General features: G+C 43.0%; 1 protein-coding gene across 1 annotated transcript in view; it reads left to right on the forward strand.

The window, feature by feature from the left end:
- The window catches only part of STAB2 (stabilin 2), a 251,479-nt gene that overhangs the window by 108,524 nt on the left and 115,384 nt on the right, over nucleotides 1–27,571 (forward strand). The window contains exons 22-31 of the mRNA XM_006888578.1: nucleotides 2,832–2,943; nucleotides 6,983–7,163; nucleotides 9,493–9,586; nucleotides 12,303–12,461; nucleotides 15,414–15,509; nucleotides 16,628–16,723; nucleotides 19,732–19,779; nucleotides 21,487–21,623; nucleotides 22,696–22,810; nucleotides 24,470–24,547. Of these exons, the coding sequence (XP_006888640.1) occupies nucleotides 2,832–2,943; nucleotides 6,983–7,163; nucleotides 9,493–9,586; nucleotides 12,303–12,461; nucleotides 15,414–15,509; nucleotides 16,628–16,723; nucleotides 19,732–19,779; nucleotides 21,487–21,623; nucleotides 22,696–22,810; nucleotides 24,470–24,547 (1,116 nt within the window). The remainder of the gene's footprint in view (nucleotides 1–2,831; nucleotides 2,944–6,982; nucleotides 7,164–9,492; nucleotides 9,587–12,302; nucleotides 12,462–15,413; nucleotides 15,510–16,627; nucleotides 16,724–19,731; nucleotides 19,780–21,486; nucleotides 21,624–22,695; nucleotides 22,811–24,469; nucleotides 24,548–27,571) is intronic.

Consider the following 27,571-nt stretch of genomic DNA (forward strand, 5'->3'; position numbering starts at 1 on the left):
GTTTGTGAGAAATCTCAATGATTTCCTCCAGAACTAGGATTTTATGGTATTAAAATTTAAAAAAAGGTCACTGCCCAGTGATTGCTTTCTTTTCCTTCCACTCATCTGAAAGCCTAGTAAAAGCCAAAAATTAACTCGCTGAGCTTGCAGGCCAGAGCTAAATTAGCACAAGTGAAAGTAGCTGGGATTTGTATGGGGCAATTCTAAATCTTAATTCCAACAGCTGAACAGAAGATTCCAAAAGGCAGCACGGGATGACAAAGCAAAATATTACAATGAAATGTGCAAGGAGCTAAAGTCGGAAAATCAAAAGGGCTGAACTCATTCAGCATTTCTTAAGCTCAAGAAATTGAATAACAAATTCAAACCTAGAGTTGCTATAATCAAGGATGCTTTAGGCAGAATATTAAATGATCCAGGAAGTAGTAAATGAAGATAGAAAGAATATACTGAGTCACTGTATCAAAAGGAACTGGCAGACACAGAGGAATTTAATGAAATCACATATGAGCAAGAGCCTATGGTGATGAAGGAAGAAGTTCAAGCTGCTCTGAAGGAAATAGCAAAAACTAAGGCCCCAGGAATAGACGGTATGCCAATTGAGGTATTTCAGCTAACAGATGCTGCCCTGGATGTGCTCACCAAGTTGTGCCAAGAAATCTGAAAAACAAACACTTGGCCAACTGACTGGAAGAGATCTATATTGGTTCCCATTCCAAAGAAGGGTGATCCAACAGAGTGTGGAAACTATAGAACAATAGCATTGATTTCACATGCAAGCAAGATGCTACTGAAGATTATCCCAAAACGACTGGAACAGCACATCAGAAGAGAACTGCCAGAAGTCCAGGCTGGGTTTAGAAGGGGTCCTGGTACTAGGAATATTGTAGCTGATGTTAGGTGGATCTTAGCTGAAAGCAGGGAATACCAGAAGAATGTCTATCTGTGTTTCATTGATTACTCAAAGGCATTTGACTGCGTGAATCATAACAAACTGTGGCTGACTCTGAGAAGAATGGGCATCCCAGAACACTTGATCGTTCTAATGCGAAGCCTATACTTGGACCAAGAGGCAGTAGTCAGAACAGAGCAGGGAAACACTGCATGGTTCAAAATTTGGAAAGGTGTACGCCAGGGATGTGTCCTATCTCCATACCTTTTCAACCTGTATGCATAACAGATTATCCGAGAGGCTGGGCTCTATGAGAAGTGTGGTGTCAGTATTGGTGGAAGATCTATTAACAATCTATGTTATGCAGATGACACAACCCTGCTTGCTGAAACTGAGGAGGACCTCATGCACTTGCTGCAGAGGGTCAAGGACTGTAGCCTTCAGTATGGATTGAGGCTCAATGTCAAGAAGACAAAGATTCTCACCACTGGACCAATTGGCAGCATCAGGATGGATGGCGAAGAGATTGAGATTGTATACAGCTTTAGTCTGTTTGGCTCCACAGTCAACACTCTTGACACCAGCAGCAGCTAGGAAATTTAAAAAAAGTATTGCTATGGGAAAGTCTGCTGTTAGGGACCTCTCCAGGTTACTGAAGAGCAATGGTGTCACTCTGGAGACTAAGGTGCGTCTGATACAGGCTATGGTCTTTGTAATCTCTTGTTACGCATCAGAGAGTTGGATAATGACTAGGGAGGATAGAAGGAGCATTGAGGCCTTTGAGCTGTGGTGCTGGAGAAGAGTATTGAATATACTAGGGACTGCCAAGAAAACAGATTCATCCTGGAGAGGGTCAAACCAGGCTGCTCCTTGGAGGCAAGGATTCTGGGGCTTTGTCTGACATACTTTGGACATGTTGTAAGGCGGGACAGGTCTTAGAGAGGGACATCATGCTTGGGAGGGTGGAGGGACAGCGCAGGAGGGGAAGACCCTCTATGAGGTGGATTGATTCAGTGACTGGGGTAATCAGGATGAATGTGTCAGAGGCAGTGTGATTGGCACAGGATAAAGCAGGGTTTAGGGCTATTGTACATACGGTTGCTATGAGTCACAAGCAATTTGACGGCAACAACAATTCTAGATCTGTACACCTGAGAAATGTACATCTGAAAGGTAGCTTTCTCACAGGGGCAGAGAAACTGGGGGGCCTTGGGTGACTGCGGACACCAACATAGGTAAGGAACAGGGGTGGTGAAGTAGGTGACTATGGCCAGTGGTTGAGAAGACAGCCAGGTCCAACTCTGCTGCGTGCCAGACAGTACAAATCTAACCTTGCGGGGCTGGGAATGTGGATGCCAGGAATTTGTATTTGGAAAGAGAAGACTATGAACTTGAAGTCCCAGAGCTGAGGGAGTGAGAATCTAGAGAGGAGTAGTAGAGGCCTCTGAAAGGCGTGCCTGACTGCTGACACCCCATAAGTCCTGCTTCACCATCGCAAGCCCCCTTTGGTATTTTCCTGGTGACTTCCCTGAAAGTCCCAAGTCCTACAAAGACCCCCAAACTCGTCTTCATGCCCACAGCCTGGTGGCGTGGAGTTGATCCTGACTTACGGTGACCCCATGCATTTCAGAGTAGGACTGTGTTCCATACGACATTCCATCATGGCTGGGTTTGCAGGAGTAAATCTGCAGGGCTTTCTTCTGAAGCTCCTCTGGGTAAACTTGAACTTGCAAGCTCTAGGTCAGTAGTTCAGCATGTTAACCACTTGTACATGCAGGAACTGGATGCATGACTCACGTTCTATAGGGAGTCCCAATGAGTCATTCCAAAAGCAATCTACTCTGAATTCAAAGCACTGAGGTCATGAAATCCAAGGATGCAGGGTTCGTATGTCAGCGTGTGTTGTCCTGACGGCCCACGGGTCTGCCTTTGTCCCCAGTGTGCAGATGGCCTCAGTGGCAATGGGACATGCATGTGTGAGGATGGCTTCCAAGGCTCTCACTGTCAGTTCTGCTCCAATCCCAATAGATATGGACCTCGATGTGACAAAAGTAAGTGGCCTTTATTCCTCTTTAAGCCATAATTGTGATGCATGCCACCATGATGCATTTCTTCCTTTAAAAAGAATAATAATTCTGGAAGTTCAGATGAATGTGCACAGAGCACACCAGTCTCTTTTTAGCTATTTCTACTCATTTTGTTTCACTTCATTAGCTGTAAGCCCGTCAGTGTAACAGCGCTATTCCTGCTTCCTCCCTGGTTCTCTATTTCCATTTTTCCTTCTTTCCTGCTTACTGAACTTTGACTTTGGACAAGTCCTGCCTTTTCAGTGTCCTGTGGTTTCCTGTCCTGAGAAGAATGTTTCTCAAGGGGGTTACTGTTTACTTTATAGGCATGTCTATTGTTTGATACTGAGAGGATGTTGCTAGTCTTCCCTCTTTTCCTGTTTCCCAGTCCAATGAGTCTATCTATGTGTCAGGAAGCATGAGGATGGCACAGAGTAGGACAGGGTTCAGAGCTTTTATTATTATTAATATTATTTTATATCGCTTTGCTCATATACATTGTGTTTCACACTCTTCTTCATTCAGTTTGTGTTTCTTACAATCATTCTCATGCACTGTTTTATAAAATCAATCACCACTGAATCTTACCCATCATTACTCAATCTTTTTTGTCCCCAAACCTTCCCATTTCCTTCACACGTTCAGTTTGTTTGTTCACAGGGTCTCTAAGAGTCGTAGTTGACTCAGTGGCACCCAACAACATAATGATGGATGGATGGATGGATGGATGGATAGATAGATCATTCTCTTTCTTTATAACAATGGTCATATACAAGATTTGTTCCTTTTGTGATTAACTTATTTCACACAGCACAACATCCTCTAGATGCAACCATGTTATGCAGTGTTTTATTGTTTTCAGTGTTGCATATACCTCTGGAAACTCTACGAACTTTAAGAAATAACAATAGTTCTAGAAGGGTTTCAGGTATTTTGTTTGTAGAGTTGCTATGAGTTGTGCTTGACTCAACAGCAATCAACAACAACAATGTTGCATAGTACTCCATCTTCCTTAATAACATATTCAATTTTGATTAAAGTTTACACAGAAGAGCAGGTTTCCATTCCATAATGTCTACATAAAGTTTTCCACTGATCACATCCTTCCCACTTCATACATATTCTCATTATTTCAGTTCTTCTTGTTCTGTTTTCATTATCTAGTTTCCTGCCCTCTTACCTTCTCATCTTTGTTTTGAAAACCATTGGCCATTTGAAGGGTCCTCATATAGATAGTTCTGTAAAGCATCAAAGCCGGTATTCCTTCTTTTGTGAGCCGATCTGTTGTTTAGCTAAAAGGTAACTTCGATGCCTTGTTTCAAGTCAAAGTTTAAGGAATATCTCAGGAAAAGTGTCTTGGGGAGTTCTCAACCTGTCCAGTAAGATGGGATTTTTTAAAAATTTTGATCTCTGTTCTTCAGAATTTCTGAGTCTGTAGACCAAAGTAGTGGCCTACAAATTTGCATTTCTCACAAGCTCACAGATGTTGTTGCTGTTGCTGGTCCAGAGATCATGCTTGAGAACCACTCTCTTAAGTTTTCCCTCCTCTAAGGAGGTCAGGGGGGTTCTATATCAAGAAAGCAGCTTTCAAGACCCTTCTCCCACCACTTCTGCCGTTTGTAAAATATCTAACCTTAGACAATTGTCCTTATCTCTCTTACTTCAATTTTCTTATCTGTAAAATGGGAATAATGATCGTAACTAGCTTGTACATGTTATAAATGGAAAGGATGTTAGACCATGGTGTGTAGTACAAATATTTTGTTGTTGTTGTGTACTACTGAGTCAGAGCTGACCCATAGCTTGACCCTCCAGCAGGTTTTCAGAAGCAGTTAATCACACAGGAGGAGATTGCCCACCCTTCTCCCATGAAGCAGCTGGTAGATTCAAACCACATGCCTTCGGGATTGCAGCACAGCTTCTTGCCATTAGGCCACCAGAGCTCCCACCAACATTGTAGCTGTTATTATTTGTTATTGTTGCTGCCATTTGTGTTGCCATTTCTCTAAGTCCAATGACACTGAGATTAACAAACTATGTCAAATACAAAGTTCCATAACAGTAGATATCGGACACATGCAGTTATGCAGTCATAGAAAATCCATTATGCCCTTTAAGATGGCATCCTGTGTGGATTTAAATTTACAAATGTATTTTTAGAAATTTATTTCTCAGTTAAGATCAGAACATAATGATAAAATTAAAATAATTAGGTGCTGTGGAGTCAGGCTAATTGAGGGGAAAATTCCAAGGTCTATTTGACTTGAGGAGAGGGAGAATCTCTCATTGGACCTCAGTTTTCTCATCTGTGAAATAGAATATTGGAACCTACATCATAAATGTTTAAAATCATAACATTTTACTGGGAGCCCTTGTGACCTTGTGGTAAGAAGCTGTACTGCAACCCAAAAGGAACGTGGTTTGGATCCACTAGATGTTCCACAGGAGAAGGATGGAAATCTCCTCCTGTGTAATTTACTGCCTCTGAATATCTTCTTGGGGTGGGGGGTGGTCAGCTATGGGGCAGTTCTGATGTGATGGCTCTCAAAAACAACAGCACATCATAAACTGTTGACAGGATTAAATAGCTAGAAACTTAGAACTTTTAGTTGACCACTGTGGTGTCAGCCTAAAAGTTGGCACATTTTAGCCATTACAGTTAGGCCTCTCTGGTCTCCAGCCTCCTTAAGACACATGGTGACCTTGAAAATACATTGTCTTGCAAATAATCAACAGCTGTGGGACTAGGATAAGATAAAAAGTGCTTCCCACACTGAGCAGCAAAACAGCGGTAGCAAGACTTGAGGGAGATTGGAGTAAGACCCTAGTGGCGAGACTCTGATGATAGTGGTAGGGAGACTGTGGCATTGCTGTGGAGAAACTGTGGCAGAGTATGACCTAAGGCTTCTTGCATTCTTGTTGGCCACAGTTAAAGGTTTTGCAATTCTTGCCTTAATGGAAGCTTTGATGATAAAAGGGAAAGCTACTTGCTGAACTGAAACCAGAACCTGAACTAATTGAGTTGTGCCTTGGAATTGTTGGACTAAAATCTGTACTTGTATTGTGAGATATTCCTTACCTCTCCAACTTAATTCCCTAATAAACCCATTCTCGGTACCACAACTCAGAGTCTGTGAGTCAACAACAAATAAGCAAGCCTCTTGCTGTTGATGTGGCTCTAGAGGTACCATGGATGGGGCTGGGCTATGGGCTCTTTATCTGCTTTCTGCTCTGGGGGGTGAGGGACTGTACTGTTTTCACTCCCTCTGGCCCTTTCAGAAAGACACTGACAGCCCTGTGCCCTGATGTCCAGTTTTCTGCTCTTTAGATAACCACTTACACCTAGCAGAAAATCTATCAAGGAGATTGCTCTTAATACTATCATCTCTGACCTCACAAATTTATTACAAATCACAGACCCCCTACCCAGCTATTCCTTGTTTAATCCCCACAGTCACTTCTCACAATAGGATGGGAGAGGGGGTGATGAAAGCTAGGCAGAGTCAGTTCTAGTCTCAGGGCTTCTTAATTCTATTCCAGTGTTCTTTTTGCCAAACATGGCTTCTGGGGCAAAGGGAAGATGCATTCCACAGCTTTATGCTGGCATTTTTCATGAGACCAAAAGGACAGGATGCTGAGGCTGGGATGATGGCAGTGGGCTTTCAAACCTGACATCTCTCATCTCAAGTCTATAATTGCCCCCCATTTCAGGCAAGGGAACTCCTTCCTCCCTCCCTCCCTCCCTCCCTTCTTTCCTTCTTCCCTCTCTCCCTCTCTCCCTCCCTCCCTTCCTTCCTTCCTTTGATCTTGTTCTTTACAAATTAAAGTCTAACTTGCTTAAAAGTTACTAAAACGTCATTTTTGTTCTAGGATAGTTCTGATTGTCCTGCTCACCTCATTGCACTTTTTCTCCTTCCTCAGTGCCTCCTTTAAGTCCCTTTCTGGGGTAAAGCAAATCATTTTTTTTGTGAATAACGCTCACGTTCTGTACCTGTTTACCAACCACCGCCCTACTCTCTGCCAGAATGTCTGTGTGCTTTTGGAACATGTGACAACAGGATTGACAGCGATGGTTCCTGCCTTACCGGCACTTGCAGAGACGGCTCCGCTGGGAAGTTCTGCAACAAGCAGACCTCCTCCTGTGGGCCCTATGTGCAGTTCTGTCACATCCATGCCACCTGTGTCTACAGCAATGGGACAGCCAGGTAAGGCACCACTCTTAACAGCCCACAGCCATTACACTCCCTGGACATGGACCCCAAACTCTTGATACATCTGACCTGTTCTTACCAGAATCTGATGGTTTGACTCTGTAGAAAAGAACTCAAGCCGGGTTCAAATTACAGCAAACTTTGCTTGTGTTGAAACTTATCAGCTGTGTGATCTTGGACAAGTTGTTCTCTGAGTCTTATCTTTTATCATCAGCACGATGTGTTGTCCCTCAGGGCCATTGTGGAGATTAGAAAAGCTGAACACAAGAGTACCCGGCCCCAGAGACAGTGTTCATTCACCTTGTTGCTGCTGTTATGGGCCTTTGAGTCAGAACTGCCTCAGAGTTGACCCTCCAGTGAGTTTTGAGAGGTTGTAAATTACACAGGAGGAGATGGCCTGTCTTTCTCTCTCAAAGCAGCTGGTGGATTCGAACCAGCTGGTGGATACTTTTGTGTTGGCAGTGCAGCTCCTTACCCACTAGGCTATCAGAGCTCCTACCATCACTCATGTGAAGGAAATGAAGATTTGTTGACCAATTTTCCAATGACTGGCACCATTTACCATTGAGTCCATTCCAACTATGATGATCCCATATCTAAGACTGGGTTCCACAGGGTTTTTGATAGCTGGCTGTAATCTTATGAAATTAAGTCACTAGACTTTTATTCTGTATTATCTGTGGGTGGATTTGAACTGCCAATCTTTCAGGTAGAAGCCAAGCATAAATTATTTTCCCATCCAGGAACCTTTTCAGTAACAGTTCTTCTGTTACAGGTGCCCAACAGAATTGTGTACCTAATATCATTTGTTTTCTTAACACTTTCAACCACAACACCTTCTTAATTCATAGTCATATATTTCTTTATGATCTCAATCCCTTAAAAGACTGTAGATTGGGTTGTATGACGTCAGAAACTCCTTTTATCCCTCCAAAATGGTACAAAGGAAACACACTTTCCAAAGCAATTACCACCCATGTCAGTGCATAAAGCGAAAATCACACATACTCAAAATTACCCCTCTTGTGTGCTGTGAGTCTGAACTGACCAGTACCTGACCCTCCAGCATGTCTTCAGAGGTAGTTAATCTCACAGAAGATTATCCATCCTTGGTGCACAGAGAAACTGATGGCCTTATAACCTAAAAACTGCTAACTCTCTCATAATGGACTCCAGTTGGCAGTTTGTATAAACTTCACTGCCTCAGTTAGATAAGCCAGTGATTGGCTAGATCACCTTGTTTTATCATTTGGACACCTGCCTGAGTTTTCCGTTCCTGTGGAAGTCTTAAATACAAACTAATTGTTTCCATTTTTGCAAAGCGCATCTAACTAAACTTGGAGTAGTGACTGAGGAGCTCTGGTAGCTTGGTGGTAAGGAGTTGTGCTGCCACCCCAAAGTCACGGGGTTTGAATCCACCAACTGCTTAGCAGAAGAAAGAGGCGATTTCCTCTTCCATTTTCTGCATCTGAAAACCTGCTGGAGGGTTTTCACTAATCACTTCCAACTCAGTGGTACACAACCTCATCACAACCATCACACACCGAATCACAGGGCACCCGATGAGCATCTGCTAGTTAAACAAGTGGATGACCCTGCATTTGGCCAACATTCGTATCGCAGTGAGAGCTGATGGTCTAGTGGTAAGGAGCTGCAAAGAAAATCCAAAGACAGGTGGTTCGAATCCACCAATTACTCAAGGGACGGGCAATCTCCTCCAGTGCAATTTACTGCCTTGGAAAACCTGCACACAATATATATCACAGAGGCTAACAGGTAAGGAAACCTTTGTGATAGCTTCTGGAATGAAGTCGCTGTGAGGGTTAATGTCATATCCAAAACAGAAAGCTCTGAAAGCCCAAGGAAATGGAAGCATGAGTTCTTACCTGGCTCCCACGTTCATAAAATTTCCCAGGAAAGGTGGGCCAGCTGCTGGCTGTGCTGAGCCAGAGACGGTAACTAATTGGGGTCAGGAGGGGATACACAGCGACAGTTCCAGTCCAGGGACAGCAGGGAGAGCTGTCATGGGTTCAGTCTCGGGCTGAGTCACTAGCACTGCTAAGTGCTCCTTATGTGATAGCTCATGTCATCTTTCCCCTCCGTCTTAGGAGCAAGCCAGTGTCATTAGGCCCTTTTCCCTGATGAGAAACTCATCACTGAGAGGTTATGGGACTCGAATCCCAGCATTGCTGAGCAGGGGTCCTGGATCCCCCTCCCCAAGCATCTGACAACAGACCCCGGGCCATGAGCGGGTTCATCCTGCATGGCTGAGTGAGCAGCTGGGGCTTCTCCTTCTCTGCTTGATTCTGTGCCCTCTTCTCAGCTGCGTTTGCAAGGAAGGCTACGAAGGCGACGGAATCCTGTGTTCGGAGATGGACCCCTGCGCGGGATTAACGACTGGAGGCTGCAGCCACAATGTGAGTCTTGGTCTGGATTGCCCTAGTGCTCGGTTTTTATACAGAGTGAAGGCGTTCCAAAGTGCGCATGCGCACTCAGAGGCATGAAGGGCTGGCGAGGGCGCCTGGCTGAGTTGTTGTTGTTGTTGTTGTTGTTGTTGTTATGTGCCGTCGAGTCGTTTGCAACTCATAGCGACCCTATGTACAACAGCCCTAAACCCTGCTCTATCCTGTGCCAATCGTATGGCCTGACACACCCATCCCGATTACCCCAGTCACTGAATCAATCCACCTCATAGAGGGTCTTCCCCTCCTGCGCTGTCCCTCTACTCTACCCAGCATGATGTCCCTCTCCAAAGACCTGTCTCTCCTTGCAACATATCCAAAGTATGTCAGACGAAGCCCCAGAATCCTTGCCTCCAAGGAGTAGCCTGGTTTAACCCTCTCTAGGATGAATCTGTTTGTTTTCTTGGCAGTCCATGGTACATTCAATACTCTTCTCCAGCACCACAGCTCAAAGGCGTCAATTCTCCTTCTGTCCTCCCTAGACATTGTCCAGCTCTCTGATGCATAACAAGTGATTGCAAAAACCATGGCCTGTATCAGGCGCACCTTTGTCTGCCTGGCTGAGAGCAGCTCTGAAAGATGGCGGCCGGGCGCCTTTCAGAGGCGGCTTCTCAGCAGAACCTGCAAGGGGTGCCCCGGCTCTGGGGACTTCACACAGCCTCACCCTCCGCTCAGGAGAGGGGCGCTCAGCACGCTGGATCAAACTGTATAGCTTACAAAGGATGGATGTTACCTGGTCTGGTCTCGTTTATTCGCCCATCCACCAAATGAAGCAGAAGTCTGCATTTTACTAAATATGAAACTGGCTTGTCCCAGATCTAATAAAGGTGCAGCCAGAACTCACCAACACCATTTTTTTTCCAATGCCAAAACTGCCTGTCTTGTCCCATGTCCTCAGTCACTGCTCCGCTTGAGCTCACTGTTGCAGCCACTTTGAGATGCCATCTTTTTGAGGGTCTTCCTCTTTTTTCATTTTATCCAGCCCTTCACTCCCCCAACCCCATAGCTGCTGTGGATTTTGACTCATGTCAACACTCCATTGGGTTTCCAAGACTGTAAATCTAAACAGGAGCAGACCTCTCTTTCTCTCGAAGAGCAATTGGCAGGTTCAAAATGACAAGTTTTCTGTTAAGTCTGGGCAAAGGGGGCCAAACAGAAGAGTGAAGAATTCAGAACTCCAATGCTGATGGCCTTACCTGCTGCTGATAAGAAGAGCAAACAGACTTGCTTGTCTGGCTGAGCTAGCAGGTGGCTCTTAAATCAGAGTGGAATGTCCCTCCCTAAAGACTCTGTTTATAAAAATCCTCACCAGTAAGTTCACAGTGTGACTTCCCATTCTGCCTCTCCAGGATGAGAAACTCACCCAGGAACTCTCCTTCCCCACCCCCTTTAATAAAGCCGCATTAAGCTTTCTCTCGTTCTCTCTGATTTCTTAAGTCTGCTAACCTAACATTTTCATTTAGTAGCTCTCATTACCTCCCAGCCCTGTTGCTTTGCGGGTTGCATTGTTGTGGTTGCCGCTGCTGTCTACCACCACCTGGTTAAAGGTTTCCCTCTCTCTTCACTATTCCTCCACCTTCCCACGCATAAAGCTGTTGTTGTTAAGCTTCATCAAATCAGCCCCAATTCATAGTAGATCCTCTGCATAGCAAAACAAGAGTCCTGCCCAATTCAAGCTTTCCTCACTGCTGTGTTCAAACCCATTGTTACAATCATTGATCAATCTTTCTAGCTAACCACTGGCCCTCCACTTTTCCAAGCCTAATTAATGTCTTCTCCCCAAAACTGACCCTTCCTGAAAACATGCCAAAAGGATGTGAAAGTCTTACCATCCTTGCTATAAAGAGCCCCCTGTCTCAGCTCCATCCATGGCATCCAAAGTGTACAGAGCAGACAGCATTCCATAGAATTCTCAAGACAGTAGCTGTTCAGAAACAACTCTCTAGGCATTCCTTCTGAGATAGCTCTAAGTGGACTTGAACATCCAGCCTTTTGGTTGATAGTCCATTACTTAACCATGTATGCCACCGTCATGTTTTACTTATGGTTTAATAGTCTCCCTGCTTCTGATCATTCCTATTCATAACACATGGTTCACACAACAGCCAGCATGCTGTAAGCGAATCAGAGCATTGTTCTGCCAATGCTTAAACCTCTTTGGTAGCTTCTGGTGACTACGAGGATGAAATCCAGGCTCAAATGCCTCTCTCAGCCTCCACCAGACCCCCTGCCCATCACAGACAGCCTTTTTCTCCATGATTTTTCTTACACCAGTCTTTCCCTCTCACACTGTCCTTCATCCTCCAAGTGTGGAGAGACTCCGAGAAGGAGGCATCAAGGTGGTATTGGAGTTGGAGAACTAGTTTCATGCCTCTTTGCAGCTGTGTGACCTTGGGAAAGTTACTTAACTCCTCTGAGTTTCCTTATCTATTAAATAGAGATCAACCTTTTGTCGTCCAGATTATTGAGTCGCTGGCTCATTAGGTAACATTAATATTAGTAATAGTGACCATTAACTGACCAACTAACTCTAAGCAGTTTTGCTCTTTAAAAATCCTCGAATCCTTTCCATGGTGCTCAATGCAGATACGGGTTTCTAGAATGCACGTTGGGCACTCCCTTTTCTTTCAGCATCAAGTAACTGAACTGAGGTTTTCCTTTCCTCTCACAGGCAGACTGTGTCAAAACTGGCCTCGGGACCCACACTTGTGTGTGCCAGCCGGGATGGACCGGGGATGGGAGAGACTGCTCAGAGATCAACAACTGCCAGCTGCCCAGTGCTGGAGGCTGTCACAGCAATGCAACCTGCTTGTATGTGGGCCCAGGGCAGGTACGTGTGTTCTGGCCCAGTGCAAGGAGGAAAGAGACATCCTGCTGTGGCTTCCCACGCTGCTTCCCAGTACCAGAGACACTTTGACTGGAACTTAATCAGTGTGTTTCTTCACTGACTAATACAATTGAAAAAATACAAACCATGTTTGGGCCAATAGCCAGAGGTTTGTCCAAGTTGGTGGTACAGGGAGGCATTAACCAATACCAAGTGCAAACGATTAGGCATCCTTAAGTCCATAGAAGATTGCACTGCTAACCCAAGGATAAGCATTGGAAGAAGGAGTATCATCCCTAAATAACAGGCCTCTGGAAACTCTATGAAGTTGGATAAATGTTGATAGTTGTAGAGCGGCTTCTGGCCTTTTGTTCATAGAGTCGCTGTGTGTGGTGCTCGATTTGAAGGCAATCAACAACAACCACCCAAGGATCCGTTCTCTTTGGTAGTTCTAATCCACCATGGAGAGTAGTACTGGCGGTCTAGTGGCAAGAAGTTGTGCTGCAATCCTGATAGCACATGGTTCGAATCCACCAGCTGCCCACTGGGAGAGGGATCGCCAATCTCCTGCTGTGCAATTAACTGCTTCTGGAAACCCACCAGAGGGTCAGTTATGGGTCAGTTCTGACTTGATGGTACACAACACCACCAACAACAATCCACCACAGAACAGAGATGAGTAGTGTGCTCCTGTGTAATCTACAGCCTCAGAAACCCAGTGGAGGGTCAGCTCTGTGGCGGTTGTGACTTGACAGCAATGAGTTAAGCAGAGCTCTACCACCTGTGGACCATGTGATCATAGAGCCAGATCTGAGCCATCAGGCACATGACCTCAGTTTCTCAGTGATAAGTATCAGGGCTAAAAGGAGCATTGAAGATGCTAATGGATATGAAACTTGAAACTCAAAGTGATTGCCATCAAGCAGGGACTGACTCGTAGCTGAAATGCGAGTGGGTTTTGGGAGGTGGTAAATTGCACGTGAGGAGATTGTGTGCGAATCGATCCCCCACAGAGCCATTGGCGGATTCGAACCACCACCAAGGCATGGCCTTTGAGTTATCAGAGCAACGTTCTACAAACTATGCCACCAGAGCTCCTTAATGGACAGGAAGGTACATTATATTCTGTAAAAATATTTTTACATAATAAAATCACTGCAAAGCTATCAGCCATCTGTTTTAAGAAAACATTCTAGTTGTTCACAAATGAGACATTCTGTTCTTCCCCAAAGTAACAAAGACCTCAGAGCTCTGCTTCTCCACTCCCCTCAGCTCCAAGGTCATGTTCAACTTTTGGGAGGAGCCAAAGTCCAAGTCGCTGTATAAACCCAGTATTTTAAACCCACATACACTTGAACAAAAGAAGATGCTTCTCCTTCTGTCTCCCTATCCATCCATCTAGTCAACAAACACACAAGATGCTGAATGTACAAAAATGGCACACAATCCTTTGCCTTCAAGAATTGCCCTTGAGTCACCTCTGACCCCATGACAACCCAATGTACAGCAGAAGCAAACATTGCCAGTCCTGCACTGTCCTTATCATTGATGCTACGTTCAAGTTCATTGTTGTGGCCACTGTGTAGTTTGAAAGACTATCAACATAGAGGACTTCTTTCCCAGTACTATAACAGACTGAAGTGATTCCTAAGGTTTTCATAGGCTGGTTTCTGAAAGTAGAATACCATCCCTTTCTTCCTAGTTCTGTTCTGGAAGCTCCCCTGAAAACTTTCTTCCATGAGTGACCCTCCTGGGATTTTTAAATTCCCATGATGTAACTTACAACATGATGATCAACATACAAACCACTGTGAAATATACATATAGTGTGATATGTTTATTGATAGGTAGTGACTTATAAAGATAAAAATACATAAATAGAAGGTTTATTCATTTCTTCTCACAGTCTAACAGATTTCTTGTCTCACCTGATGGATTGCACGTGCCCACTCTAGAAACCCATTCCTAAATAATCCTTTTCCATTCTAATCCCTATTTGTTTACCATCTTCATTCATTTCTCCTGATGCTTGACCTTAACATGAATGGATTCCCCGGTGCTCCCACCATTTCAGGGTACTGCCAACGTCTCCATTCCAGATGACCATTCCAATTGATCCTCTCCTCTCAGCGACAGGTAGCTCTGGTGGCCTAGTGGTAATAAGCTGCGCTGCAATACCAAGGGCAGAGGGTTCAAATCCACCAGCTGGATAGGCATCCTCCTTCCATGCAATTTATAGCCTCTGAAAACCTGGGAGGGGGTCGGCTAGAAGTCGGTTCTGACTCGATAACTCTCAACAACAATATGACTTATCTGTGTTTCAGGGTTTAAGATTCAACTCTTAAAAAAAAAAAAAGATTCAACTCTTAATTTTGGTTCAACTCTCACATTTGTTTTTTCAGACCTGCTGTTCTCCTCTTGTATTTTGCCTTTGTTGTTGGGTGCTATTGAGTTGTTGCACTAATTGCACTCATGGCAACCTCATGTGACAGAGTAAAGCCTGTTTCAGTGCTTCCTAGACTGTAATCTTTACAGAGCCTCTCAGTCTCGCCAATGCTTACCTACTTCTTGGCCAGGGCTCCATTCTTCTTATTTATTTTTTATGTGTTTTGGTTCTTTCCTTCTAAAACTCTAAATTGCAAAGCCTTAGAGGTTTATTGTTGTTGTTACATGACTTCAGGTCAACTCATAGCAATCTTATCTGAAAAGATGGGGTAACAGTGGGCATAGATCAATGGTGAAAAATTTTATCAGACACAATGTATGGGAATGAATGGAAAAAAACACAATGTGAATTGGGGCATGTGGGTATAATAACATTTAAAAAAAAAGAGAGAACACTGTTCTTGTGAAGGTCTGGTTACCATATGTACATCGTTCAGCACCTATGAGAACCAGGCCTAGAAGACAGTTTTCAAAGATCCCCTGATATTTATTCTCTTCTTGGAAATACAGAATGAGTGTGAGTGCAAGAAAGGATTCCAAGGCAATGGGATTGACTGTGAACCAGTAACTTCCTGCTTAGAACAAACTGGGAAATGTCATCCTCTGGTGAGATCTTCATTTTCTACCTGTCCCCTGCCTTTCTTGCTTAGGAAAAAAAAAGGGAGGGGAGGGTGTTTGAGAAATAAAGAAAATTGGGTTATTTCTTTTCTGGGCCTACAAATGAGCAAAATCTTTCTTATAGCCTACAGGGTATGCCCAAGTAGAATGTGTTTATTATAACTTTCACTCCGTTCCAAAGCATAGAAAAACCAATTAATGATTTCAAGATTAAAATAAAAATGTCCAATTAAATTTCATTTCAGAACAATGAATAGTTTTTCTGCACCAAAAACCTTATTACCATGGAATAAGTTTTGTCTCGGGGCAACCCTAGACTGTCCAAGGCTGTAAACCTTTACAAGAGGAGCAGCCGGTAGATTTGAACTGCTGACCTTTCGGGGGTTTTGTGGCATCACAGCTCCTTCTGTATAATATCTTCTATGTGTCTTAAAGGTCTCAAGGATGTCCTCAATATTGCATGCACATACATATATTAAAAATTATTGTTGTTGTGTTTACGTGCTATTGAATGAACTATGACCAACGGTGACCCTATCAACTACAGGTTGAAATCTTGCCCTATCCTACACTATCCCCTCAATCTCTGACATGCTTAAGCCCATTGTTACAGAGAGCATTGGTGACATGGCCCGTCGAGGGTTACATTGCCCACCCAAAGGCCAAGCCTTTCTGCAGGTTCACCAGCCCCCTGAAGACGAAAGATGTACACTCTCCTCCCATGTGATTTACAGCCTTGAACACTCACTAGTGGTCAGCTAGGAATCAGTTCTGACTCTACAGCAATGACTATTAAAAATTACTCATGTATCTGAAACACCAACTTAACCAAATATATTTTCATTTGCAAAATCTCGCACAGAGTGGGGATATCTAATTGTGGTCAGTTAAGGACATACTTAATGTACAGACAGAATCATTGCATTGCAAAGCTGAAGGGCCTGTAGATTTCTTCCATGGCTTTTCCACTCCAGACGTGTAATTCTCACCTTTGATAGAGTCTGTTATGTCCCGGGTGTGATACAGCTCATGTGACATGATAGAGTCCCAGATGTGATAGAGTCTTTAGTGAGCAAAGAAACCATTTCTTCTGTCTTCATTATCAGGCATCTTGTCAGTTTACATCCTCTGGCATCTGGAGCTGTGTTTGTCAGGAGGGATATGAAGGAGATGGCCTTCTGTGCTATGGAAATGCAGCCATGGTAAGTCATCTACGACAAACTCAAGAACAGAGTAGAAAAGATAACACCAGTCGAAAAGGATGCCTAACGTCTTAGTCATATTGTAATCAAAATTCCACAAGTAGGTGACTTTAAAGAATAGAAGTTTATTTCTAGCAGTTCAAGAGGCTTGAGGGCAGAAGCATTCATTGGCACCAAGGCAAATCAATCTTTATGTGGAATATAACTTCCCTTTCTTGCCCTATTTGAGTTTCTATCTATATCTAATATGCTTTTTTTCTATCATGCTATTGTTGTTGTTAGGTGCCACCAAGCCCCCTCCAACACATGGTGACCCTCTATGTAACAGAACCAAACCCTGCTTTGCCCTGCCCCCCACCTCACAATCTCCACTGTTCATGGACTGGACCCTTCTGACAAAGTGCCCAGAGTAAATGAGCCTGAATCTCATCACATCCTAATATCGAAGGCACACTCTGGCTGTACTTCTTTTACAACATATTCATATGTTCTTTTTTGATTATTTATTATTCACTGTATGCCCATGGTGCATTTAATAATCCTCACCAGAACTATAATTTAAGTGCTTGTTTTCAGGAAGTGTGCTATGCTTATATAGTCCCATTAACTTAATGAAGACACTCTTATTCACTAATTGAATTGCAATTCCAAGTCTTGGCATTGATATTCCAACACACATATTTTGGGAGTGGAAGAAGACACAATTCAATCCATTACATTTCACAAAGGTGGCTTTAAAGTTCTCCACGAATCATTTGCTCATGGATATTCTATATGAAGCTTCTAAAAGATGGCATGTATGTTCTAGGCTCACAAACACTCTGCAGGCTGGAGGAATTGGGCTAGCTCTTATTAATCACTGCTATGTCATTTAGTCTTGCCTCTCTTCCTCTTTCCAGTCTTCATGTTTCCACATGTATGGCTGACTGAAGGGAGTTCTGGGGGCAGAGCCCACAGGGAGTTGCCCTGCTAGCCCAAATGCTATAGTTTTCTGGTGGTTCGAATCCAGCAGCAGCTCTGAGAAAGATGGGCAATTTCACTCATGCAATTTGCAGAATCTCCTCAGAAACCCAGTAGAGAATCAACTATGGTTCACTTGTGTCTCAATGGCAATCAGTATAGTTAACTGACCTCTGTGTCAATTCATCTTGTTGGCAACGACCTTCTTCTCCAATCAGGAGATCCTAATCTCTTCAGAAGATCATATTTGGGTTATGTGCCTCCTATAGACACTGTAAGCATCCTATTCTTAAACCTCTGCCTGATGGTGTAAGTGGTTGTAGTGATGGGGGCTGGTGTGTGTGTGTGTGTGTGTGTGTGTGTGTGTAACAGTGAGACAGAGAGCTTTCTATGAACCAAGCATATTACAAAACCCTTACATTGATAAATACTCCATTTAACTTCCATGTAAATGCTATTATTATGCCCATTTTATGGACGAAAAATTGAAGGGTTAACCAGGCCTGGTTAAGGTTGCTCAGCTTCTGAGTGAGAAATCCAACTTGTAGCTACATAGGCACCAAGCCAGGGCACTAAACCCCCAGGGGATTCTGTCAGCTCAGCTCATGCCATACACACCATTTACTTATATGTATATCTGTTCCCTCTACCACAGGACTAGAAAGGCCTTCAAGGCAGATCTTTTCCTTGTTTTCAATTTAACCCCCAGTGTCTAACAGTGTTTGGAAATACTTGGGAAATTGAAGACTGAAATACAGTGAGCTCTCATTATTTGCAGTGGTTGCCTTCAGTGAAGTCATCACGAACACTGACCTAGTAATTCTTGAGTGAGGGCACCAGGGGAAATCCAGGGTCAGGTTTCCGCAGCTTCTGGTCACAACATACTCATCAAATGATCACTAATTAATCTTGCTTTATAAGTATTCCTGTTTGTTGTCGTGTGCCGTCGAGTGGGAATTGACCCATAGCTGGACCTCGAGTGGATTTTCAGAAGCAGTAAAATTGCAGAGGAGGAACAACTGGTGGATTCAAACTGCATACCTTTGGGATAGCGGTGCAGCTTCTTACCATAAGACCATTAGAGCTCCTATAAAACATCTACTTTAATATGTATCGTTAATGCATTAACAAACAGTTAATTATTTTTCAAAAACAGTCGTTGTTTTTCATTGTTTTTGTTCAAACAGTCTTCTAGGTCGTATAGCCCTGGTGGGGCCACTTGCTGTACAGAGGTAACTTGTGGTCTCTGTGAAGCTGAACACTGTGACACTGATGTGTCAAATGCGATAATGGTCACCCATGGTGGGCAGTGTTTGGTGGGGCTCCCTGGTTGAAATAAGCTCGGAAGCAGGAGTGGCATCCACTTCCATAAATAGCTTGCCTCTGGAAACCCTACGAGCCTGGAGAAAGGATGAAAGTCATGCACGCAAGTGTCGAGCGAGGACTTTGGTTTATAGGGTCGCTGTGAGTCGCCTACGACTCAACAGCACTTATTGACAACATCGATGCATTAACATTGAACAGATAGTCAACAGCACTATAAGGCATGCCCTTAGTAAAACTTGTCTAACACAGGTATTTTCTCCCTATGACATATCGTAGCTGTCTTGTTAAGAATCCAGACAGCACTTTGGCACTATGCAAAGAGCATGTGAAGCAATTAAATTACCAAGAAAAGGCACAAAAGCACAAAAAGATGTGGCGTGAAATAGACCGCAGGCTGGAAGGCCGTGTTCAGAGAAGCTCAACTTTGAGTTGGGAGAACTTTAGGTTGGTGCGCCCCCTGGAGTATCCAGTATTACTTTCTTACCTGAAAGGGGGAGGATGATAGAGCCCCGTGAACTTGAAGGAAATGCACGGTTCTGACAGCATGGGGATCATCGAGCTGGACTTCCTTCCTGGGCATCGGGAAGCTGGCAGGGAAGGGACCCAGTTCCAGGAAGGTCAAGAGCAGGTTGCTCAGGAATGCACTGGGTTGTGTCTCTCATGGTTCCCTCTCCTGTGTTCTTTCTCGTCTCTCCTTCCCTTCCCTGCACGATGTGAATAAGGAATTGTCAATGCTCCCCGAAGCAGCTCTGTTTAATCAATGGATAACTGTGAGTACATTCACAAGAATTCATTCCTTGGGGATGTATACAATAGAAATTTAAAACATATGTAATATAAAACTGAAAATACAGTTAGTAAGAAGGATAGAGACTGTTTACACAGTGACTTTCAACCCTGACTGTGAAAACAGTCATGCCCAGGCCCCAACCTCTACAGTCTCATTTTATTCGTCAGAGGTTTGGCATAGGCTTCAGGATTTTTTAATAGCTCTCCAGGTGAAACCCTTGAGACTATGACCTTGAAACACCTTTTGAACCAGGAACAGACTTATCATTATGGCTCAACATACAGTCAGATAATAGACAGGCTGACATAATGAGCAATAACACTGGGAAGTCATTGACTCCTTAGAATAACCAACTACATCCGGTCAAAAGGGCAGCACTGGCCCAAGAAAAATAGCCTGAAGGTAGCAAGGAGTAGAATCAAAAGATTAATGGAAATGAGAATTACAGGGAGGAAGTGGGAAGAGGAATTATGCTGTGGGTATTATAGTTAATGCTGTAGAACAAAATGTGTATAAATGACTGGATTGGAAAAAAAAAAACAATCTGCTTTGTGAACTTCTACTTTCACTCAAATCACAATGAAGCCTAAAAATAAATAACTTAAAATTCAAGAACAAAAATAAATGCAGAATGCTTCCCAGGCTATTCTAATAGGTAACTACAGGCAAAAATTTCTATCTAGGGTAAGCAAGGGTGGTCAGCATTTCAACTGATTCAAATATATGCACTCAGTTCCATTACTTACGATAGTATTTTTTTATAATTTTTATTTATTTATTTATTCTTTTTATGCGTGTACCGTCAAATTGGATCTGACTGGTACAGGAGGCGATTTTTCCTCCTTCTTCAGCAGAGAATCTGGTGGATTTGAACCGCGCACCTCTGGGATTGCAGTGCTATTTTTTTTTTAAAGCAGCTCCCTCAAACATTAACATTAAAGCAATAAAAATTAACATTAAAAAGTTAATGTAATTCATTGTTGCAATTCGCTGAATGAATGTTAAGGTTTGTATTTACAGTCCAGGGTACTTGGTGTGTGTCTTAGTTGTTAGCCTAGCATGCCCTAGAAAATGTAAAATTCACCCGTAGAAAGAATTATAACAAATTATCCTATTGTACCCCTGCCCTGTGTTCTAAATCTCTGACCTCCATGGTCAAATAACCCAAGATGGTTCAGCAAATCATTGAAAACAAATGATTCATCATTTTAAATGGGCTGAGATGAGATAGGTCATCGTTCTGAAACATCTCCCAGCTGCTTCTGTATGGGGACTCTCTGACTCCATGGCAGGCAGGGGACAGGACTGAGACGTTTCCTGACCATCTTGACCATGCTCATCTCATAATGTCAGCTTGCTTAGTGGTTTATTGGAGCTGGCTGGGGCTAGCCCGAGAGAACTGCTATATTCATCTTATCCCAACTCCACGTTCAGTGCCGCCATATCAGTAACTTGGAATCAGCTGTGGTGGGAGTGTTTGCATATTGGCAAGATTCCCATGTTTAAATAAAATTAATTCATATTAACGGGAATAGATTTCAGGCAGTGAGTGGGGCAGGGAGTGTATCTCTAGGATCTTCTCAGTATGCCTGAAATTATATTACCTGGGAAATTGTGATCTCTGCCAGTGTTAAGCCAGGCTCTTTGTCTCTGAAATGAATCATGCCACTCTTCCTTCTGTGACCAGGATGCATCCCTACAACCCACACTGTCAGCTGCCTCAAACCTTACCGTCCTTGTGCCTTCAAAACAAGCTATTGAAGACATGGACCAAGATGACAAAGCCTTCTGGTTATCAAAGAACAATATCCCAGCTCTAATAAAGTGGGTATCATGTGTTTTCTTCTTCACAGTCTCTTACTGGCATCAGTATGAACACACCTTAGAAGTTTTATTTAGTGACCAAATAAAAAGCCCCTCTACTGTTAAGTTTATTTTCCTCGTAGCAACCCCATGGGGTGGAGTGGAAACTATCCCACAGCTCTGGTGTACTAGTGTCAAGAAACTGCGCTGCAATCCTGAAGGCACTCAGTTCGAGTTCACCATGGGAGAAGGATGGGCAATCTCCTCTCACACGATTAACTGCCTCTAAAAACCTGCCAGAGGCTCAGCTATGACAGTATACAACATATATCTTTATAAAAGTTGGCTGCCATATCTTTCTCCCAAGGAGCAGGTGATGGATTCAAACTGCTGACCTTTTGGTTAGCAGCCAAGCACTTAACCACTACACCATTAGCGCTCCTTAGAGAAGATACCTAACCCTTCAAGTTCAATATGTTGTTGTTCTTGTTGTTGTTGTTGATTGCCTTCAAGTCGAGCACAACTCATAGTGACACTATGCACAAAAGGCCTGAAGCCCCTCTACAACTATCAACATTTATCAAAGTTCATAGAGTTTCCTGAGGCATGTTATTTATAAATGAGCATATTCTACAACTTCCTTCTTCCCCAGGAGAGGAATTACTAACAATTACTGACAGCTGTCTCTGGGGTAAGCACTGTCCTAAGTGCTGTACACATAACTCATTAATGCACACCACAACCCTTGGTATTATAATAATTCCCATTTTACAAATATGAAAAGGAAGATACAAGGTAGAAAAGGAACTACTGAAGGGTGCCAGGGACAGAATCTTAACCTGGTGGTCTCACTCCAGAGCCTTTGCTCTGTGGAGCCCTGGTGGTGTGGTCTGTGGGGTGTTGCACAGCTAACCAAAGGTGGCACCTCTCTGGCCATCGAATTCACCAGTGACAATCTCCTCCCATTTAATTTATGGCCCCCAAAAGCCCACTGGAAGGTCAGCTCTGAGTTGGTTCTGATTTGACAGCAATGAGATGGGTATTTGTTCTTTCACTGTTATTTAATGGTAGCCCTTATGGTCTGTTGTTTTAGATATCATACGCTCCTGGGCACATACGGAGTGGCAGAGCTGCAGACACTGTCGTCATCTGACATGCTGGCAACGTCTTTACGGGGCAACTTTCTTCACCTGGCAAAAGAGAACGGGGTAAGAGAGCTCTGTAATTAGTCCAGTTAGTTGAAATATGTGATATATGTGTCATATTGTGCTTCTAAAATCTTTGTTTAGAATTTTTCAAACATGAGCAAAAATGGAATGGGAGGTTTTTTGGGGGGGTTAACAGTTTTATAACTTTATTTGATAATCAGTTATTTGTTTTTATCCACATTGATGGTCTGTAGATTTTTGACAGTGCTGACAGGTGCATAGGTAACCAGTGTATACAGCTTGTTTGGGGAATCTTCATCCTCATTATATTTTCTGGACAACTGTACATGGATGTGGTATGGGACATTCCTAGTCCTTTGCTCCAGACAGCTTTGTTAAGCCTGGTGTCAATGTGAACATCTGGCGTTCCCATTTCCATCATGGCAAATTTCCGGATCTCCTTGAGTGCCCGAGGGGCACTGCTTCTTAAATCCCACTCCATGGACGCGCTTGTGAATGTTGATGGTGTCCTCTCTGGTTACCACTTCGTTGATGGCAGAACAGCCTTTCTTCTTCTCACCACCCTTCTCTATGGGGACCATCTAAAACCAGATGACAAGGAGACTCAGAGCAGAGCGGGCCAGGTCCAGCTCTTCCTTTCACACCAGGCCTCATGCTGCTGCCCTCAGGACATTTTATGCAGGGGCTCTGGCCAGACCCCGGCAGCCTGGTCTAGGCAAAGGATGCCAGGCCACTGGAATGTTTTCATTTTAAAAAATTTTTTATTCATTCATTGTTGCACATTTTCTTCCTTTCCTCTCCTTATCCCTTCTTTTAGTCCACTTTTACAATGCACCTCTTGTTCCAGATTATTGTTATATAACATCTAATTGTATATTCCTTTTGAACCATTCCTTCCTCATCTGCTCCAATGCAATATTTGTTATCTGTACACCCTTTTTTTAAATTCTCCCCCCCAGTCTCCCATATCAGTTCTATTTTATAACATTCGTATTATCTTTTTTCTGACTGAGATATTTCACTCAGCATCATGTCCTCTGGGTTGTGTAATGTTTTATGAGTTCGTTGTTTTTCAGTGCTGTGTAATATTCCATTGTGTGAATGTGCTATAGTTTTTCTATCTAGTCATTTGTTGATGGGCACTAGGCTTGCTTCTGTCTATTTGATATTATCAATAATGCAACAATAAACATGGATGTGCAGACATTGTTTGAATTGTGGCTTAGCCAGGATATTTTTAATGAAATAAACTAAAGTGGGAAAGAATCAAAATGAGGAGAGTACCGCCTACATGGTAAGATAAAGGACTGTTCAATTATAAGAGCTCTGGTGGTCTAGTGGTCAGAAGCTGTGCCACAATCCCCAAAGCACAGAGATCTAATCCACCAGCCGCTCCATGGGAGAAAGATGTGCAGTCTCCTCTCGTGTGTTTTACTGCCTCTGAAAACCTGCTGGAAGGTGAGCTATGAGTCAGTTTGAACAAGACAGCACAAAACAACTTATAAGGTAGGAGACAGGACTATTTCATTTTAGTTCTTGAAGGGAGAACATGTGAGAGTTTAAAGATATTTCTTACTGTGGCTCATGGTCCAAAAAGTGTGGAGGTTATTGCTTCTCCAAAGGTGGAAGAACCCAGAAATCATTTCCATCCCCAGGGGTACTGGACAGAGGCTCACTGTCTCAATCTTGCATTCACAGAATATCACAATTGAAGGTGCTTCCATCGTTGATGGTGACAATGCTGCCACTAACGGAGTGATACACGTCATCAGCAAGGTACCAGCATCCACCTCCCCACACGAGCAGCATCTCTTCTCTCTCTCTCCCTGTTCTCCCCTGCACGTTATCTTCTGCGGGAGACATAAAAAAGACTTAGCCTTTATTAGAAACTCAAATGTGCTGTGCTTTGTTCCTTTTCTTTTAGAACCACTTAGAGACTCTATTCATTATTAGACTAAGTTACCATTTGATCAGCCTCTACTTTACATGCACAGCCCTGACGGCACAGTGGTATACACTCAGCTGCTGACAGAAAGTATAATAGTCCAAACCCATTCACTGCTCCACAGAGAAAGATGTAGCTGTCTTCTCCCTTAAAAGTTACCATCTAGGAAACCCTATAGGACAGTTCTAGTCTGGTTTATGGGGTCACTATGAATCTGGCTTATAGGGTCACTATGAGGGAGAATTGGCAATGGGTTTTATACTCTACCAGCTTAAAAGACACAGAAGGACCTCAAAATGGGAAGGGCTGTAAGAAAGAACATCCAGGAATATGGTAAGAAAGGAAAAGCAAACCGCTGTCTGTTACCTCTGCATAACTGCACCCTCAAAGAACAGTAAGGAAGACCCTAGGGGAGTAAACAGAAAACTATAGAAAAGTGTATTACAAAATAAAAAAGGATATAAGATAAGATTACATTGCACTCAAAAGTGTGACGTAGGGAATGAAAGGATTCGGGAAAATGAGGTTTTAAACCACCCTATAATTTGCAGTTAGCTATATTAAGGTCTACATTTAAAATTTAAATCAGAATTATATTGGGAACTTTTAGAAGGTGAAAGATTGGAAAAACCAATTAACTAATTGCATTTTAATGAAAATTATTCTCACTTGGTACTTTCTAGCTACTCACCTCTTTTTATTTTAAGTTAAAGCAAAGGTCAACTATTTTAGTTCATAAAAGGGGTTATTCATCAGACTCAGTGCGTTAGTTTGTAAAGACCTTCTCATCATCCTCTATTATCAAGAGGCATTAAGAAAGACAATCTTTTGGGGCAAGTGATTCATCTATACTGACTTTATGACTTCACATAATGCAAATTAATATTCTTTGTTAAGAGTATTTTCTTCTATGCTGGTATCATGGGCAACTAACTAAAAGATTCTGGTTGTCTAGTGGGTAGAGAGTTGCACTCTCAACCTGGAGGTACTTGGTTTGAATCTATCAACTCTTCCTTGAGAGAAATGTGGACAATTTCTTTCCATCCATTTTTCAACCTCTGAAAACCCATTGGAGGTTCAACTGTTAGTCACTTGTGACTTGACAGCAATAAGTTGAATTGATTATGTTTTGTGACTTCATATAATGCAAAGCAATATTATTTTCTAAGGATATTTTTCTTCTCCAATCCTGACTTTCCAAAACACTGATACAGAAAAGAGACACTCCTCCCTTTCTGGGGCATGCCATCAAATTGAGAGTCAGGACTTAGCCCAAGGAAGAGGAAATGTCAATATAAGAGAGCATTGTTATAGCAACTGAATTCTCTAGGGAGAATATGTATCAAATAAAACAAACACATAAAATTACTTCTGTGTCTCACATTTTGTGATCAACACAACCTCATTTGCAGGAATAACACATCAAATCATCTTCTGTGTAGAATATTATTATTTTAGTAGCCAGTTCAAGTCTCATCTCCTCTCTGGACATTTCTCTGACACCCCTCTTCCCCCGCTGTTTGGATATCACTTATACAACATGTGAGAAAGTTAAAGACTCAGACAGAATCTGAACTCAGGTACTTTGCTAACTGTGTGTCTCTGAGCAAGCTGCATAATCTCTCTGGGTCTTATTTTCCTTCTCATGATTTCTCTTGGTTCCTGCAGCCTAGATGCCTCTCAGAAAGAGTTGGATTTGTTTTCCTTCTGCTTCCTCTGAAATCTCTTGGGATTTTTCCCTAGAGAATTCAGTTGCTATAACAATGCTATAACAATTTCCTCTTCCTTGGGCTAAGTCCTGACTCTCAATTTGATGGCATGCCCCAGAAAGGGAGGAGTGTCTCTTTTCTGTATCCCTCTTAAGCACTAGCACCTCACCTTGTTCACAGTAATAATCAGAATTATTGTGGGCTCCAATATCCTGGGCATGATACCAAGGGCTGGGTGTCACATTATCTCATATGATCTTTACAACCTTAGGAAAGTAGACGCTGTATCGTCTTAATTTCACAGATGAGACTAGCTAGGCTAAGTAATTGAATTGAGGGAGAAGTTACATGAACAAATAAAATGTATGGGTGCATACCCCCTGACTCAGATTCTTTTGCTTAATGTCTGGGTTACACTGGCTTCCTAAAGAGCTGCTTCCCTTACCATCTCCTGGGCATTATGGTCACCTTTTTTCAGAAAGGCAAGTTGTGCCCTACCTAGAGGTGCCTGGATTAACCAGATTGTTGTTGTTAAGTGCTATTGAGTCAAATACTACTCATAGCAACCCTAAGAACAAGAAGTCTGGACACTGTCCTATCCTGTTCCAGCCTCACAGTCTCTGGCACACGTAAGCCCACTGCTGCAGTCGCTGTGTCAGTCCACCTGGTTGAAGGTCTTCCTCTCTTTCGCCATCCCCCTGCTTTTCCAAGCATGATGTCCTTCTCCAAGGAATTTCCTCTCCTAGCAACCTGCTCAAAGTATGTGAGACAAAGCTTCACTGTCCTTGCAACCAGGGAGCACTCTGGCTACACCCTCTCCAAGACATATCTGTTTGTTCTCTTGGTTGTCCATGGTCTATTCAGCACTCTTCTCCAACACCAGCTCAAAGGAGTCAATTCTTCTTCTGTCATCCTTATTCATTGTCCAGCTCTCAGCAGCATGGCAAGTGATTGGAAAGAACACGGCCTGAATCAGGCACACCTTAGTCCTCAAAGTAACATAATTTTAAATGTAAGCATCATTACTGGATTAAATGTTATTTAAATATCATTCTTTTTAACATCATTAGCTGGATTAATGGAGCTAAAATTCATCTCACTTAACCCCCTGTGTGTGTGCTTCTGTTACTAGTCACAAACTCCTAA

Source organism: Elephantulus edwardii, unplaced genomic scaffold, assembly GCF_000299155.1.
Source record: "Elephantulus edwardii isolate Elephantulus edwardi_28Jun2011 unplaced genomic scaffold, EleEdw1.0 scaffold00068, whole genome shotgun sequence".
Classification (NCBI taxonomy): domain Eukaryota; kingdom Metazoa; phylum Chordata; class Mammalia; order Macroscelidea; family Macroscelididae; genus Elephantulus; species Elephantulus edwardii.